The sequence below is a fragment of the Erinaceus europaeus genome, chromosome 3 (assembly GCF_950295315.1).
Source record: "Erinaceus europaeus chromosome 3, mEriEur2.1, whole genome shotgun sequence".
Classification (NCBI taxonomy): Eukaryota; Metazoa; Chordata; class Mammalia; order Eulipotyphla; family Erinaceidae; genus Erinaceus; species Erinaceus europaeus.
Genome location: NC_080164.1, coordinates 80,902,100 through 80,918,381, shown reverse-complemented (window position 1 = coordinate 80,918,381; position 16,282 = coordinate 80,902,100). Strand labels below are relative to the sequence as shown.

Genomic DNA, 16,282 nt, shown 5'->3' with positions numbered 1-16,282 from the left:
TGCTGTTGAGTTGTTTTTTGTGGAAGCACCATGACTTAGTCATGATTGATTAATCATCAGCTATTGTTAGCTGAACTCAGTCTCCAGCCCTCTCCTCTCACTGAAGATCAGGGAGGACTGCAAGTTCCAACAACCAGTTGATTCTCCAAGCATCTAGATCCCACCTTTAAGTGCATCTCAGAGTTAAATCATCACATAACAGAAGATACTTTTCTAAGGCTCTACACTTAATGCATTCAAATGTGTTGGGAAGCTATGAGTCAGGAACTGTGGATGAAGACCAAATAATCATGAGAAATACATTTAGGTCATCTGATATATATATATATGTGTGTGTGTGTGTGTGTGTGTGTGTGTGTGTGTGTGTGTGTGTGTGTGTGTGATTTTATTTTATTTATTAATGAGAGAGAAGAGAGGAGAGGAGGCAAGACGGGACAAGATGAGATGAGATAAGATGAGATGAGGAACAAGAGTATCACTGGCACATATGCAATGCCAGGGGTTGAACTTGGAACCTCAGGCTTGAGAGTCCAGTACTTTATCTACCATACCACCTCCCAGGTCACTAAACATTTTCCTGATGAATCACAGCATTATACAAACCAACACACCTCTCCACCATCCCACGCCCCTTTCTAGAACCTTGCACCCCCCCCCCCTTCCCTGACTTCTGCAGGCACGCACCTCAGTGATGGGGTTAGAGGCCAGGACCTTGTCCTCCACATGAGTGTTGCTGCCTGACTTGCTGACAATGGCGAAGTACCTCATGGCGTAGCGAGCAGACACTGTCTTCCCAGCACCCGACTCCCCACTTACAATGATTGACTGGTTTTTATGGTTTCTAAGACAAAGAAGTAAAATGACTTTGAATGCAAGTTTTTCCTACTCACAGGTCATATTTGTCATATACAAAGTTGGTCAGAAAAATGCAGATGAGTTGGAATAAGGGAAACTGTTGCATCACTTTCAAGCTATATGCCAGTGCACTTCCTTCTAGTGTTTTTGTTTGTTTTGTTTTGAGGGGAATGTGGTCAGTCTGAGCACAGCTATTGTTCATATTAAATCCCTTGTGTTGAGGGTTCCCAGCATCAATCTCTGGTCAAAGATATGAAAAGGAGTCACTGGACTCAGCACATTTTTTCACTCACAGTGAAAACAATTTTTTTTTTTTTTTGCCACCAGAATTATCATGGCTCAGTACTTGTATGACTCCACTGCTCCTAGGACAATTTTTTTTCTTTCCTTTCTGCTAGAAAGAAGGTAAGAGACAGAGAGATAAAGAAGAAGACAGACACAGTGGGAAGGAAGAACACTATAGTACTTCTCCTCTGCTTTTAATGCTTCTACCTTTCAGACACACCCATGTTTACATTCATGGCAAAAGCCTGGGTTCATGTGCATGGTACCATGTATGCTCTCCTGTGTGAGCTACCTACCAGCCATGGTGAAGATTGTTTAAGCCAAAAAGATAGAACATAAGTCAAGAAAGATGTGACAGGTCAAATAGGGAGGAAGCCAGGTATAAACCTGCTAAGAATCCTCAGTAGAGTCACACAGAGCCTCTTAATTTCTCTAGCAATGAACTGCAAAAGCATGTGGGGAATTCTGTCTAGCAGGGAAGCTGAGTGGGGATACAGTGCCTAAGGAATTTTCTAGGGGGGCGCTGGTCATGTAGACACCTTCTCTACCTCCCACATACTAAAGTTCCAGATGCCAAGAAGTAAAGCACATGCATTGTATATGCCCTATCATGTACACAAGCTAATCATCTATCAGTTGGGAAACATTAGAAGGTCTCTTGAAATCTAATTTCCAGGGCCAAGTGGTGGCACACCTTGTTGAGTGCACATGCTACAGTGTGTAAGGACCCGGGTTCAGAGGTAGTGGAGTATTGGTGCAAGTGTTTCCCTCTCTTACCCCCTCCATCTCTGTTTCTAACAGAAAAAAAAAGGAGCCACTGGGAGTGACAGAGCTGTTCAGGCACCAAGCCCCAGTGATAACCATGGTGGCATAAATAAATAAATAAGTAAAATTAAAAGAAAGAAGAAAATCTGATTTGTGAACTCCAAGGCTAGCAGTAGCAAGTCCAATATGATAACCAATCTGATACTCAGTCCTGCTACCACAACTAGAACTACAAGGAGAAAAACAGGGAAGGTGAAATAGACCACTTGGTTAGTGTGTTCTGAGAAAGAGAGAGAGAGAAAGAGAGAGAGAGAGAGATTTTCCAGTGTGGATCAGCTGGATACTGCTTGTGCTCATACCACTGTATCCCAACAGAAGCCCTTGCCCATCAGGCTCTGAGTTGGTGCTTCTACTAAGGTGAACTGTGGACCAGCAGGAAGTCAGAGCAAATCCCAGGATCAGAAGGAAACTTGCTATAGCAGAAACATAGGCTATGTGGTCATTCACACTGGAACACTCATCCTCCCAACCCCCCCCCAGGCAGTTTGTTTGAAATTTAAGTGGGCATGCCCACAGGAATAGCACCTAGGCATGGCCTTGCACATCAGACAAGGCATGTAGGTCTTGGTCAATGAGCTTCAAGCAGATGTGATTTGAGGGATTGGGGGGAAGTTTTCTACAGTGAGAGGGACAGACTGCATCTCTTAGAATATGGACTAAGGCTTTGCACCAATGGTGATAGCCACCACCACCCCCCCCCGCCTCCCCCTCTGGTGTTTTGGTAGCCTCATTAGCCTACACTCAGACTTCTCTGCAAGACAACTTCACACATTCTACCTTCTGTGATTCACCAACATTGCTTCCTGATTCTTTTTTGTTTTATCTTTATTTATTCATTGGATAGAGAAAGCCAGAAATTGAGAAAGAAGGGGGTGATAGAGAGAGACAGAGAGACACCTGAAGCCCTGATTCACCACTCGTGAAGCTTCCCCCTTGCAGGTGGGGACTGGGGGCTCAAACCTGGGTCCTTGTGCATTGTAACATGTGTACTCAACCAGGTGTGCCACCACTCGGGCCCTGTTTCCTGATTCTAAGCAGTGGGGTGTGGAATAGGTGTGGTCATAGTATTCAGCTCACAGACTCTGAAGTAGAGGGAGCTGAGGTTCTAAGCAGGGCAATATGTTAATGGATTGTCAAGTCCTGGCTCTGGGCTTTAGGTTTCCTTCTGTCAAGTGATGGCAGTGCAGTGTACCAGTCAACTTTACAGGACTCTTCTGAGACCCAGAAGACTTCATTATGGGAGTACATTCACCAACTTAAAAAGGGTATATGAAGATAGTGGTTGGTAATTTATTTTTGTTTGTTTGGTTTGTTTTTTTCTTTTTGTTTGTTTTTGCCATCAGGGTTACTGCTAAGGCTTCATGCCTATATGTGGACTCCAATGATGCAGTGATCAACTCTTTCTTCCTTCCTTCCTTTCTTCTCTCTCACTCTCTCTCACACAGGGAAAAATGGGGAGGGCAGAGGGAAAGACGAAGAAAGACATCTGTAGTACTATTTCATCACTTGTGAAGCCTCCCCTCTGCAGGTGGGGACAGTGGGTTTGAATCCATGATAATGTGTGCTCTACCAGATACACCACCACCCAGTCCTTCCTTAGGAGTCTTTTAAGAAAAAAATTTGCTAACAGAATAGGAATTCCAAAAGACCATAGGAAATAAAAAAAAGGTGGGGGTCCTGGTATGACAACATAGTGCTTTGCACACCAGACTTTTATGCTTGAGACTGTGAGATCCCTGGTTTAATCCCTAGCACAACCACCAACTGAGCAGTGCTCTTTTCAGAAACAAGGAGCAAGATAATAATACCATCTCATACTTATGAGAATAGCTTATATCAACAATAAATAAAAAAAAAAGTGCTTGTGAGGACGTACAGAAAAGGAAGCCCTTGTACACTGCTGGTGGGCATGTAATTTGTTCTGCTTTTGTGAGAAATAGCATGAATATTTCTCTAGACACTATAAGTCTACAATATGATACATCAATTCCACTCCTAGAATCTATCAAAAGAACACAAAAATACTAACCTAGAAAGATATACCCATCTATGTTTACTACTGTAAAAATCTGGATATGACCCAAGAACCAAAAGACAGACTAGTTGATAAAGAAGTTATGGTAAAGGGCTGCGGAGATAGCACAGTGGTTATGCAAAAGACTTTCATGCCTGAGGTACCAAGGGTTCCGGGTTCATTCCCCAGCACCACCATTAGAGCTAAGCAGTGCTCTGGTCTATGTGTCTTTCTTTCTATATCTCTTATTAAGATAAATAAAATATTTAAGTAAAAGAAGTTAGAGGACTTAAGGACACAGAGCTATGGAGCAGCAGCAGTTGTGTTTCTCTCCTTTCTTCTCCTCTCCTGGGTCAATTAGGAATACCAAAGAAGATCATCTGGGACCGCAACAAGAAATGACTTCAGGAATCCACCAAATCACCAGTGAGTGCAAATATGTGTGGCTCGCGGACAGAGAGGAGCCTAGGGAGAGATTAAGTGGCTTGCAACAGTCTGTCAGTTTACCAGTTGGGGCACCACCTCCAGTCTGTTTTGCCAACAAAAAGACTGCTGAAGGGAGGAGAGGACTCCCCTAAGAGTCACCAAATGCAACTCACTATTGCTACTGCCCTCAGAGGCTGGAGCAGCAGAGGGGAGGCCTTGTGCTGACACCAGGGCACAGAGAACTAACCAGGAAACTCAGGAGATCTACTCCTTGGTGGCCTAGCAGTAGGGGTGTGTGGTGAGAGCCTTTCCATGTTGTTTTCCTGATGAGAACATAGTGAATAGTTGCCACAGAACCTACAGACTATAAATGGGACTTGTTAAGAAACTCACAGGGCCCAGCCGTGCTGCTGGGCTTGGCAGAGAAACTGAATTGAGCCTGGAGCTTTGGATCCTTGTGGTGTGAGAGTCTCTTTTTATAACCAGTGTATTATCTCTCCCTCACCCTGCTTTATATCTTGGGCAGGAGTGAGGGATTAAGCTAAGAATCCTACTTATAGTTTAAAAGCCCTCAGGCTCCCATAGTGTACAGGAAAGAAAAAGAACAAAAGAGGCTTTTAAAGTCACTGTGCTCCAACTTAGGTATTAAAATAATAACGAAGCAACAGTCAATTTCCACAACTGTGAACCTTTTAAGTACCCTACTTAGGCACAAGTCAATCCAGGCAAGCGTGATCAGTAATTTGAAAAGTACTGAGAGAGGGACCTCATAGCATACTATATAGAATGGTTAACCAACAAGAAGAAATACTGGAGAAATGAATCAGGACAAGAGTCCAGCTAAAAGCTCCCCAAAGGTTTAAGCACAAAATGATGAGGTCAACATCCAAACACTAGTTAAGGAAATAATCACAGGAGTGAGTAAAGAGTTTGAAAGAATTGTCATCAGAAATGCAGAAACAACAAATGACACTCTGGAAGAAAACACTAATAATCTCAAGGTTATTAGAGAGCTGAAAGCTGAAATAGCTGAGATAAGAACACAATGAGATGAACAAGATAAAACAGTATCAGAACAGGGTAACAAAATAGAGGAACCCCAGAAAACAGTAGAGGGGAGAAAGAATAGAATCAATGAGGCTGAAGATAGAATTAGCAAGATCGAGGATGAATTAGAGACAACTAAAAAAGAAGTAAGAGATCACAAAAAGAGATTAAGAGATACTGAAAACAACAACAGAGACCAATGGGATGACTTCAAAAATATACGCGTTATTGTCTTACCCGAGGAAGAAAAAGAGGGAGAGGAAGAAAGCATTCCTCAGGACATAATAGCTGAGAACTTCTCTAGTCTAGACAACATCAAGGACATAAAGGTTCAAGAGCTCAGAGGGTCCCAAACAGAATTAACCCAGACTTAAAGACACCAAGACACATCATATTTAGAGTGGAAAGGAATAAGGATAATGAAAGGATCCTGAAAGCTGCAAGAGAAAAACAAAGAGTTGCCTACAGATAAAAACCCATAAGATTAGCAGCAGACTTCTCCACACAAACACTACAGGCCAGAAAAGAATGGCAAGATATCTATCGAATGCTCAATGAGAAAGGCTTTCAACCAAGACTACTGTATCCTGCTAGACTGTCATTCAGACTAGATGTAGCCTAAAAACCTTGTCAGACAAGCAACAGTTGAAAGAAACAACTATCAGCAAGCCTGCCCTGAAAGAAGTTCTGAAAGGTCTCCTTTCAGAATCCTATAAACAGTCAGACCATCATAAATATGCCATAGATCAGAACACTCTGAAAACCTACGAGAATGGCATTAAAATATCTTCAATCTTTAATATCAATAAATGTCAATGGCCTGAATCCATCTATTAAAAGGCACAGAGTAGGAAGATAGATCAGAAAACACAACCCAACAATATGCTGCCTACAGGAAACCCACCTAACTCAACAATAAAAACCCAGACTCAAAGTGAAAGGATGGAAAACAATCATACAAGCCACAAAAAACGGCAGGAACAGCTATTCTCATATATGACATGACAGACATGTTCAGAGGATCAGTCAATCAAGAAAACTTAACAATTATTAACATCTATGTAGCCAATGAGAAGCCATCTAAATACATAAAAAATCTACTGAAAGAGCTACAGCAATACATTAACAACAGTACAGTCAGAGGATGGGACTTCAACACCCCACTCTCTCAACTTGACAGATCATCCAGGCAGAAAATCAATAAAGATATGAGGGAGCTAAATGAGGAGATAGATAAACTAGAACTGTTGGACATTTTCAGAGTCATTTATCCCAAGAAACTCGAATCATAGTCTACTCAATTCCACATGGGTCATTCTCAAGGATAAACCATATGTTAGGCCACAAAGACAGATTAGGCAAATTCAAGAGCATTGAAATCATCCCAAGCATCTTTTCAGATCACAGTGGAATTGAACTAACACTTACAATCAACAAAAGATTAGTAAGAGTCCCAAAAAGGGAAGATTATCATTACACTACTTAACAACTACTAGGTCAAAGAGGAAATAAAAGAAGAAATCAAAATATTTTTGAGAGTTCAATGAAAATGAAGACATAAGCTATCAAAATATTTGTGACACAGCTAAGGCAGTACTGAGAGGGAAGTTCATAGCCATGCAAGCACACGTTAGGAAAAGAAAAAGCACAAATAAACAACCTGATTGCACATCTTAAAGATCTAAAAGAAGACAAACAAAGGAAGCCTCAAGCAACCAGAAAGACAGAAATAATTAAAGTTAGGGCAGAAATAAGTAACACTGAAAATAAAAAGCCATACAAAAGATCAATGAAAGTAAATGTTGGTTCTTTGAAAGAGTGAACAAAATAGACAAACCTTTAGCCAGACTCACAAAACAAAAAAGGGAGAAGGCCCAAAGAAATTGGATCATAAATGAAAGAGGAGATGTCACAACAGACACCACAGAAATTCAACATATCATGCGAGGCTTCTATGAACAACTATATACCACCAAGTTAGAGAACCTGGAAGAAACAGATGATTTCCTAGATACCTACAAACTTCCAAAATTAAATAAAGAGGAACTAGATAGAGGAACTAGATAATATAAATAGGCCCATTACAGCTAATGAAATTGAAACAGTTATCAAAAACCTTCCCATGAATAAAAATCCTGGATCAGATGGTTTTACAAATGAATTCTACAAAACCTTCAAGGAAGAGTTAATACCTCACTTTTAAAAAGTATTTCAGAAGATTGAAGGCACTGGAATACTCCTGTCCAGCTTCTATGAAGCCAACATCACTTTGATACCAAAAGCAGATTGGGACACAACCAAAAAGGAAAACTACAGACCAGTATCTCTGATGAACATAGATGCTAAAATATTCAACAAAATTCTAGCCAACTGGATACAGCAGTATATTAAAAAGATTGTCCATCATGACCAAGTGGGGTTTATCCTAGGAATGAAAGGTTGGTTTAATATGCATAAATCAATCAACATGATCCACCACATCAATAAAAGAAAGACCAAAAACCACATGATCATATCAATAGATGCAGAGAAATCTTTTGACAAAATACAATATCCCTTTATGATCAAAACACTACAAAAATAAGAATAGATGGAAAATTCCTACAGATAGTGGAGTCTATACATAGCAAAACTACAGCCAACATCATACTCAATGGTGAAAAACTGGAAGCATTTCCCCTCAGATCAGATACTAGAATGGGCTGCACACTATCACCATTATTATTCAACATAGTGTTGGGAATTTCTTGCCATAGCAATCAGGCAGGAGCAAAAAATTAAAGGCATACAGATTGGAAGATAAGAAGTCAAACTCTCCCTATTTGCAGAAGACATGATAGTATACAAAGAAAAACCTAAGGAATCCAGCAAGAAGCTTTTGGAAATCACCAGGCAATAAAGTAAGGTGTCAGGCTACAAAATTAACATACAAAAGTCAGTGGCATTTTCTATGCAAACACTATAGTAGAAGAAAATGAAATCCAGAAATCAATTCCTTTTTACTATAACAACAAAACCAATAAAATATCTAGGAATAAACCTAAAGAAGTGAAAGACTTGTACACTGAAAATTATGAGTCACTACTCAAGGAAATTGTAAAGGGCAAAAAGAAGTATAAAGATATTCCATGTTTATGGGTTGGAAGAATTCACATCATCAAAATAAATATACTACCCAGAGTCATCTACAAATTTAATGCTATCCCCATCAAGATCCCTGTTGGTATGCATGAGACCCCTTCTGTTTCATTTGGTTTAAATCCCCCCTGCTTAACACTATTCTATTTACATAACCACTTCATTCTATTTACATAACCACTGTTAACAAGTTCCACCCTCCCTCCAGGGCATTTGTGGTTCAGTGATAGGATTCTCGCCTAATCTGCCCCCTCTTTGTCACACTCTGATTTTCACCAGTCACTTTTCTCTCCACCCTCTCTATGTCACATCCTGTTTCCACCTTACTTGGCAAGTATATATAAAGACAGCATTGTGAGTTTTACAGTACTGTACTTTGAGTTTAACTTAGCTCGTCTTAGATTGTGCTGCGTCCTGCATGAATAAAGAGATACTGCCTACAACTCAACCATGAGTCCCTGGTCATCTGTAACCTGCCCGTGAAGCCAGCCCAGCGAAAACAACATAACCAATTGAAAACAACAGATCCCAACCACATATTTTAGGAGAATAGAACAAATGCTACAAATGTTTATCTGGAACCAGAAAAGACCTAGACTTGCTAAAACGATCTTGTGAAGAAAGAAAAGAACTGGAGGCATCACACTCCTAGATCTCAAATTGTATTATAGGACCACTGTCATCAAAACTGCTTGGTACTGGAACATAAATAGACATACTGACCAGTGGAATAGAATTGAGATCCTGGTAGTAAGCCCCCACACCTATGGACATCTAATATTTGACCATGGTGCTCAGACTATTAAATGGGAAAAGGAAGTCTCTTCAACAAATGGTGTTGGAAAAAATGGGTTGACACATGCAGAAGAATGAAACTGAACCACCATATTTCACCAAATACAAAAGTAAATTTCAAGTGGATCAAGGATTTGGATGTTAGACCAGAAACTATCAGATACTTAGGGAAAATATTGGCATAAGTCTTTCCTGCATAAATTTTAAGGACATCTTCAATGAAACAAATCCAGTTACAAAGAAGACTAAGGCAAGTATAAACCTATGGCACTACATCAAATTAAAATTCTTCTGCACAAAAAAAGAAACCACTACCTAAACCAAGAGGCCCTCACACAGAATGGGAGAAGATCTTTACATGGCATACATCAGACAAGAGTTTAATAACCAACCTATATAAGGAACTTGCCAAAATTAACAAGAAAGCAAATAACCCCAACCTAAAAATGGGAAGAGGACCTGGACAGAATATTCACCATGGAAGAGATCCAAAAGGCTGAGAAACACATGAAAAAATGCTCCAAGTCTTTGATTGTCAGAGAAATGCAAATAAAGACAACAATGAGATACCACTTCACTCCTATGAGAATGTCATACATCAGAAAAGGTAACAGCAACAAATGCTAGAGAGGTTGTGAGGTCAAAGGAACCCTCTTGCACTGCTAGTGGGAATATCAATTGATCCAATCTCTGTGGAGAACAATCTGGAGAACTCTCAGAAGGCTAGAAATGGACCTACCTACCTTATGATCCTGCAATTCCTCTCCTTGAGATATATCCTAAAGAACCCAACACACCCATCCAAAAAGATCTATGTATACATATGTTCTTGGCAGCACAATCTGTAATAGCTAAAACCTGGAAGTAACCCAGGTGTCCAACAACAGATGAGTGGCTGAACAAGTTGTGGTATATATACACAATGGAATACTACTCAGCTATTAAAAACAGTGATTTCACCATTTTCAGCTGATCATGGATGGAGCTTGAAAAATTTTTGTTAAGTGAAATAAGTCAGAAACAGAAGGATGAATATAGGATGATCTCACTCTCAGGCAGAAGTTGAAAACAAGATAAGAAAAGAAAACACAAATAGAACCTGGAGTGCAATTGGCATATTGCACTAAAGTAAAAGATTCTGGGGTGGGTGCAGGGGAGAACACAGGTCCAAAAAGGATGACAGAGGACCTAGTGGGGGTTGTATTGTTACATGGAAAACTGGGAAATGTTATGCATGTACTAACTATTGTATTTACTGTCGAATGTAAAACACTAATTTCCCAATAAAGAAATTTAAAAAAAAAAGTTAGGATATGCATATGTGTTGGTATGCTTTTAAAAACCCCTTCTGTTTCATTTGGTTTCATCCCCCCTGCATTCTATTTACATAACACTGTATTCTATTTACATAACCTCTGTTAACAAGCACCACCCTCCCTCCAGGGCATTGGTGGTTCAGTGGTAGAATTCTTGCCTGCTCCACCCCCTCTCCTTGTCATACCCTGATTTTCACTAGTCATTTTTCTCTCCACCCTCTCTGCGTCGTCGCATCCTGTTCCCACCCTACTGGGCTAGTATATTTATAAGGACAAGATTGTTTGTAGTTTTAGTTTAGCTTAGCTTGGTATAGATTGCGCTGCGTCCTCCATGAATAAAGAGATACTGCGTACAACCCAGCCATGAGTCCCGGGTCATCTGTTACCTGCCCGTGAAGCCAGCCCGGAGAAAACAACACATATGTTATGGAATGTCTCTCAGTTTTAAGAGAAAATGGAATCTTCCCTTTTGCTACAACATGAATAGAACTGGGAGTGGGCAGGATCATGCTAAGTGAAACAAGTCAGAAGACAGACAGATAAATAATAATCACACTCACATGCAGGATTTTAGAAACACAGCAAGGGAACAAAGTCAAAGGAAAGCAAACTCTGGCACTAGGGTTAACAAAAGGAGAAGGAGAAGTGGGGAATACGGACTACAGCTGGGGAGGTGGCTGGGCACTGGCACACAGGTAGAACATACATGTTACCATGCACAAGGATCTAGGTTCAAGTCCCCAGTCCTTACCTTCAGGGGGAAAGCTTCATGAATGGGTGAACAGTGCCTCAAAATGATCTCTCTCTTTCTCCTTCCCTATTTCTCTCTGTATGAGAAAAACAAGGAGGAAAAGAAAGGGAAAATCTAGCTGCTATGAGTAGTGTAGTTATTCTGCAGGCATGGAACCCTAACCTTAACCTTGGTGAAAATAAATAAATAAATAAATAAATGCTACCTGCTCATCTGCTTGTATACTGGTGGTGGGCATGTTGTACAATACAAACTGTGAAGGGAGGTAAAAGATTTCAACATTAATTAAACAAAAGAACAAAATGATAGCTAAGCTGAGAAAAGGTGAGTATAAGATAAAGTTGGCTCAGATTCTTTAAGCATGTTATTAATAAGGTCTGTGGCTGAGAGTGAATAAACAGTGAGAAAAAGGTGTCGTCGAGTAGAAAGTCAAAGTCACCTATGCTAATACCTATTTTCATCTATCATAAACTTATGCAGCTGAGTGAAGTATCAATAAGTATTCATCCAAACAAACATCCTGCTAGGGAAACATCTGCTCCACGCTGATCCCCTTTTAACCACTGAGAAGGAACAAGAAGCAAGAAGTCTGGTTTAGATAGTCAGTTGCAAATAATGGCCATTTGCTCCTCAGTACAGGTAGGTGGTCTATGATATGTCCCCTCCAGTCTGACGGTCTTTGGAATGAGATTAAGCACGACACTGCCTCTGCACTACCAAGCTCACAAAGCACAGACCCACTGGGGAAAGTAGGAAGACACTACCTGGCCATCTGCTTGTATGCCTCTTCTGCCACGGCAAATATATGTGGGTCCATATCCCCCATGTTCTGCCCACTGTAAGCATGGATGATGGCATCTCCATATATTGGCAGCTGCTTGTAAGGATTCATTGCCACCAAAATGATTCCTGAGGAGAGATGTTTAAATGTAGTGCTGAGATTCTGAGTGTCACCCATTTCTTTAAGTTCTCTGGATCTCTGTGTGACTTTACAAGGACCACTACATGCTCTGACTCAGAGTCAATGCCACCTGAGTTTCTGAGCTACTCTTAAGCTCTTGAGGACTAGGTGGGACGGCAGCTGGGAATATTCTGTAATCAAGAGGTTGTTGAAACTATCAATGTAATGACAGTAATAGTATCATTGCCCCAAATAAGTAATGAATTTTTTTTATCCAATGAGAAACCCTTTATCAGAAGCTTGATTCACAATTATTATTTTTTTTAGGTAGTCCAATGTTAGGTCTCTAAAAACACTAGACACTCACAGATACTTCTTTTTTAAAATGAATAATTATTTAGTTAGTAATGATAAGAGAACTTGAGCATCACTCCAGAACATGAGACACTAGGAATCAAACTTGGAGCCTCATGCTTGGGAATCCAATACCTAGTTCACTGTGCTACCTCCCAGCCTTCCTTCCTTGCTATACACTGCCACTTCTTTTTATAAAGAATTCTTGAAGATTAAGGTGCCTGTGCCTTCTAAATAAGAATTTGGGGAAAATTATATATTTTAATTATACATTTTGACAGAAATCAAAATTTCTCATATGAATATAGTATACAGTATAATTAAGAGTTCCAGCTAAGTGCCTCAGCATTGCCCCTGTTCCCTTAGAACTCTCCTTACCACTGTAAGTGTAAATAAGCTTGGATTCTGCAAAGCGAATTCTGAGATTATGGAGAACAGCAGGCTCGTGGAGGTAGCTGAGGGCTGTAAGGTCATTCTCACCCACCAGTATGTCAGGATTCCGGAGAGGAGGCAGAGCTCCGAGATGGATGGGGTAATACAGCTCCTGTGGAAGAAGATTTGCAGGGTTTCTTCTGAACCACTATCTTATTTACATCCCTGACAACTCGAACTGCCCCTGCGGCTACAGACAGACTATGACCCACATAGTCAATGACTGCCACCTCTCCAGATTCAAAGGAGGTCTCGAAACTTTACATCAGGCTCAACCTGATGCTGTTGACTGGCTACGGAAAAAGGGCAAACTCTAGAAGAAGAATTTACATCCCCCAGCCCAGTTCTACTTTGTAGCTCACCCTATAAAGCAAACATACACACAATGAGAAAATCGACTTCATGGCTGACTCTTCCAAGAGTGAAAGGTGGGAACAGGAGACTGAAGTCGTGACTATGTGCACTAAGCTCTTCTTTCTCTTCCTTCTCTTCTGCCCAGCTCTGGCTAACGGCAGTTTGGGCGACTGAACCTGGGAACTTGGAGCCTTAAAAGTTTTTTTCTTTTTCTTTTTCTTTTTTTGCATAATCATTGTTATCTCCCTAGTTCTAATCATCTCTTGACCATTCTCATCTATGGGGAGGAGAAAGATCATGTGAAGCACACTGGATTGGCAGTTGGAGGCAGAGTTGACATTTCCTGTACAAAGCAAACTTTGTCCTTCATATTAGAAACAAAGGGTTAAGTGAAAGACCAGTTGGCTGCTTGCCTAATGGTAGCTCAGGGCAGGAATGCTGGCACCTGACACTATATTGATGTCACTAAGGCGGAAAACAGCTACTTAGCTGTTTGGAGCTTTTCTTCAGAAAGACTCCTGATCCCTAATGAGAAACAGAATTACACAAGCAGCTTGGGAGATAGCACAGTGCATAAAGCCTTGGACTCTCAAGCATGAGCTCTGGAGTTCAATCCCCAGCATTGCTGCAAGCCAGAGCAATGATCTGGTCCTCTTCTTCTCTTTCAATAATAAAATAAGCAATTTTTTTTTGTGTGTGCACAGGAGATACTCAAGAACATGCAAGGAGTAGAAGGAAGGAAGGAAAGAAGGGCTAGATGAAAACAGCTTTACCCTCCTGCTCTGTCTCTCCTGCATTTGTGAGAGTGTGCACACACATGCATTATCTCACTTGCTCTCCAGTGAGATGGCAGTGATATCACACCACTACTAGCTGCGCTTTACATAGGAGGAAATCAAGGGGACTACTGTGACTTAGCAAGTGGCAGAACAGGTAACAGCTTGATTCTAGAAGATGTGCTCTTAACCACACTATGTAAATCAGTACAGCACTCAAAGTAGTGTGTCCGTGAAATAAATAAACATATATATATTGGAAAAGCCAGTATTTTTATTTATTTATTTATTTATTTATACTTATTTTTTATAAAAAGGAAACACTGACAAAACCATAGGGTAAGAGGAGTACAACTCCACACAATTCCAAAAAGAGATCTATCTAATCTATCTATCTATCTATCCTATCTATCTATCTATCGACCTACCCATTCACCCATTCATCTATGAGAGAGAGAAGGAGAAATAGAACCAGAGCATGACTCTGGCACATGCAGTGCCAGGGATTAAGTCAGTCTGATAACTAGTCACATGTAAGAACTGGGTAGTCATGGCCTGGAGGTGGTACAGTGGACTCTCAAGCATGAGTTCCTGAGTTCAGATTCTGTTCTCCCATATTTCTTTTTCTTAATATTTATTTATTTATTTATTATTTATTCCCTTTTGTTGCCCTTGTTGTTCTATTGTTGTAGCTATTGTTATTGATGTCATTGTTGTTGGATAGGACAGAGAGAAATGGAGAGAGGAGGGGAAGACAGAGAGGGGGAGAGAAAGACACTTGCAGACCTGCTTCACCGCCTGTGAAGTGACTCCCCTGCAGGTGGGGAGCCAGGGGCTTGAACCAGGATCCTTACACTGGTCTTTGTGCTTGGTGCCACCTGTGCTTAACCTGCTGTGCTACCTCCCAACTCTCTGTTCTCCCATATTTCCCTGACTCCTCTATATACTCCTTTTCTTGCATCTATTTATTCTTGCCATTTTTACCCTGCTGTTTGGCTCTACTGATTTATGCCCAGGATCATTCTCAAGGATAGACCATATGTTAGGCCACAAAGACAGCATCAGCCAATTCAAGAGCACTGAAATCATCCCAAGCATCTTCTCAGACCATAGTGGAATTAAACTAACACTTAACAATCAACAAAAGATTAGTAACAGTCCCAAAACGTGGAAGCTCAACAGTACACTTCTTAACAACTTCCGGGTCAAAGAGGAAATCAAGGAAGAAATCAAAATGTTTACATCGTTGTCCAGTCTCTGTGCTGAGACCCAGGAAATCACTTTCTGGCATTCTCCCACCAATGGAGCATAGGGCACTGGCCTGTCTCCTGCCTCTGGCCATAACACAGAGAGGCCTGGTTGCTATAGGCCACTGATGCCTTTACTGGAGGGGACAATGGGCAGGGGAACAGGACAGGTAGAGTTGATACAAACACATCAGTGAGTTTTCAGCAGCAGCGCGACATTTGGGGACCCTCCTCTTGAGCCCTGCCATAGGGTGGTTCCCACAGGGCCCATCTGCCTCCTCAACAAGCGCACATGTACGCGGTTACCTCTTAGACATCATGGAATCTCCAAGGCAGATCAACAAGGGCACCTACCGTCCCATCCTCCAGCAGAAGCTGCAGATCTTTGTCACCAGCTTTGTAGTCCTTAGCTATTTCTGCAGATTTCCAAACTTCTTCAGCATCAGGAATCCACACCCTATTGTACTGACCAACAGAATAAGAGAATGTCTTTCAGCATTTGAAAAAAAACCCATAGGGTAGAAGTGGGATGGATACTGTGGTAGAGCATATTCTTCACAGGCATGAGGCTCTGAGTTTTATCCTCAGAACCAAAGTCATGGGGCCAGGCATTGGTGAACCTGGTTAAGCACACACGTTATCGTGCTCAAGGACCTGAGTTCAAGCCCGTAGTCCCCACCTGCAGGGGGGACACGTGAATTCACAAGTGTTGAAGTAAAGCTTCAGGTGTTTCTCTTTCTCTTTCCCCTCCTTTCTCTCTCTTTTC

At 41.1% G+C, this 16,282-nt stretch overlaps 1 protein-coding gene across 1 annotated transcript in view; it reads right to left on the bottom strand.

Annotated features, from left to right (window-relative positions):
- MYO5C (myosin VC) overlaps positions 1-16,282 on the bottom strand; it is a 119,107-nt gene that overhangs the window by 97,224 nt on the left and 5,601 nt on the right. The window contains exons 2-5 of the mRNA XM_007528823.3: positions 15,871-15,981; positions 13,086-13,251; positions 12,217-12,361; positions 685-841 (exon numbers count right to left, since the gene is read on the bottom strand). Coding sequence (XP_007528885.1) covers positions 685-841; positions 12,217-12,361; positions 13,086-13,251; positions 15,871-15,981 — 579 coding nt within the window. The remainder of the gene's footprint in view (positions 1-684; positions 842-12,216; positions 12,362-13,085; positions 13,252-15,870; positions 15,982-16,282) is intronic.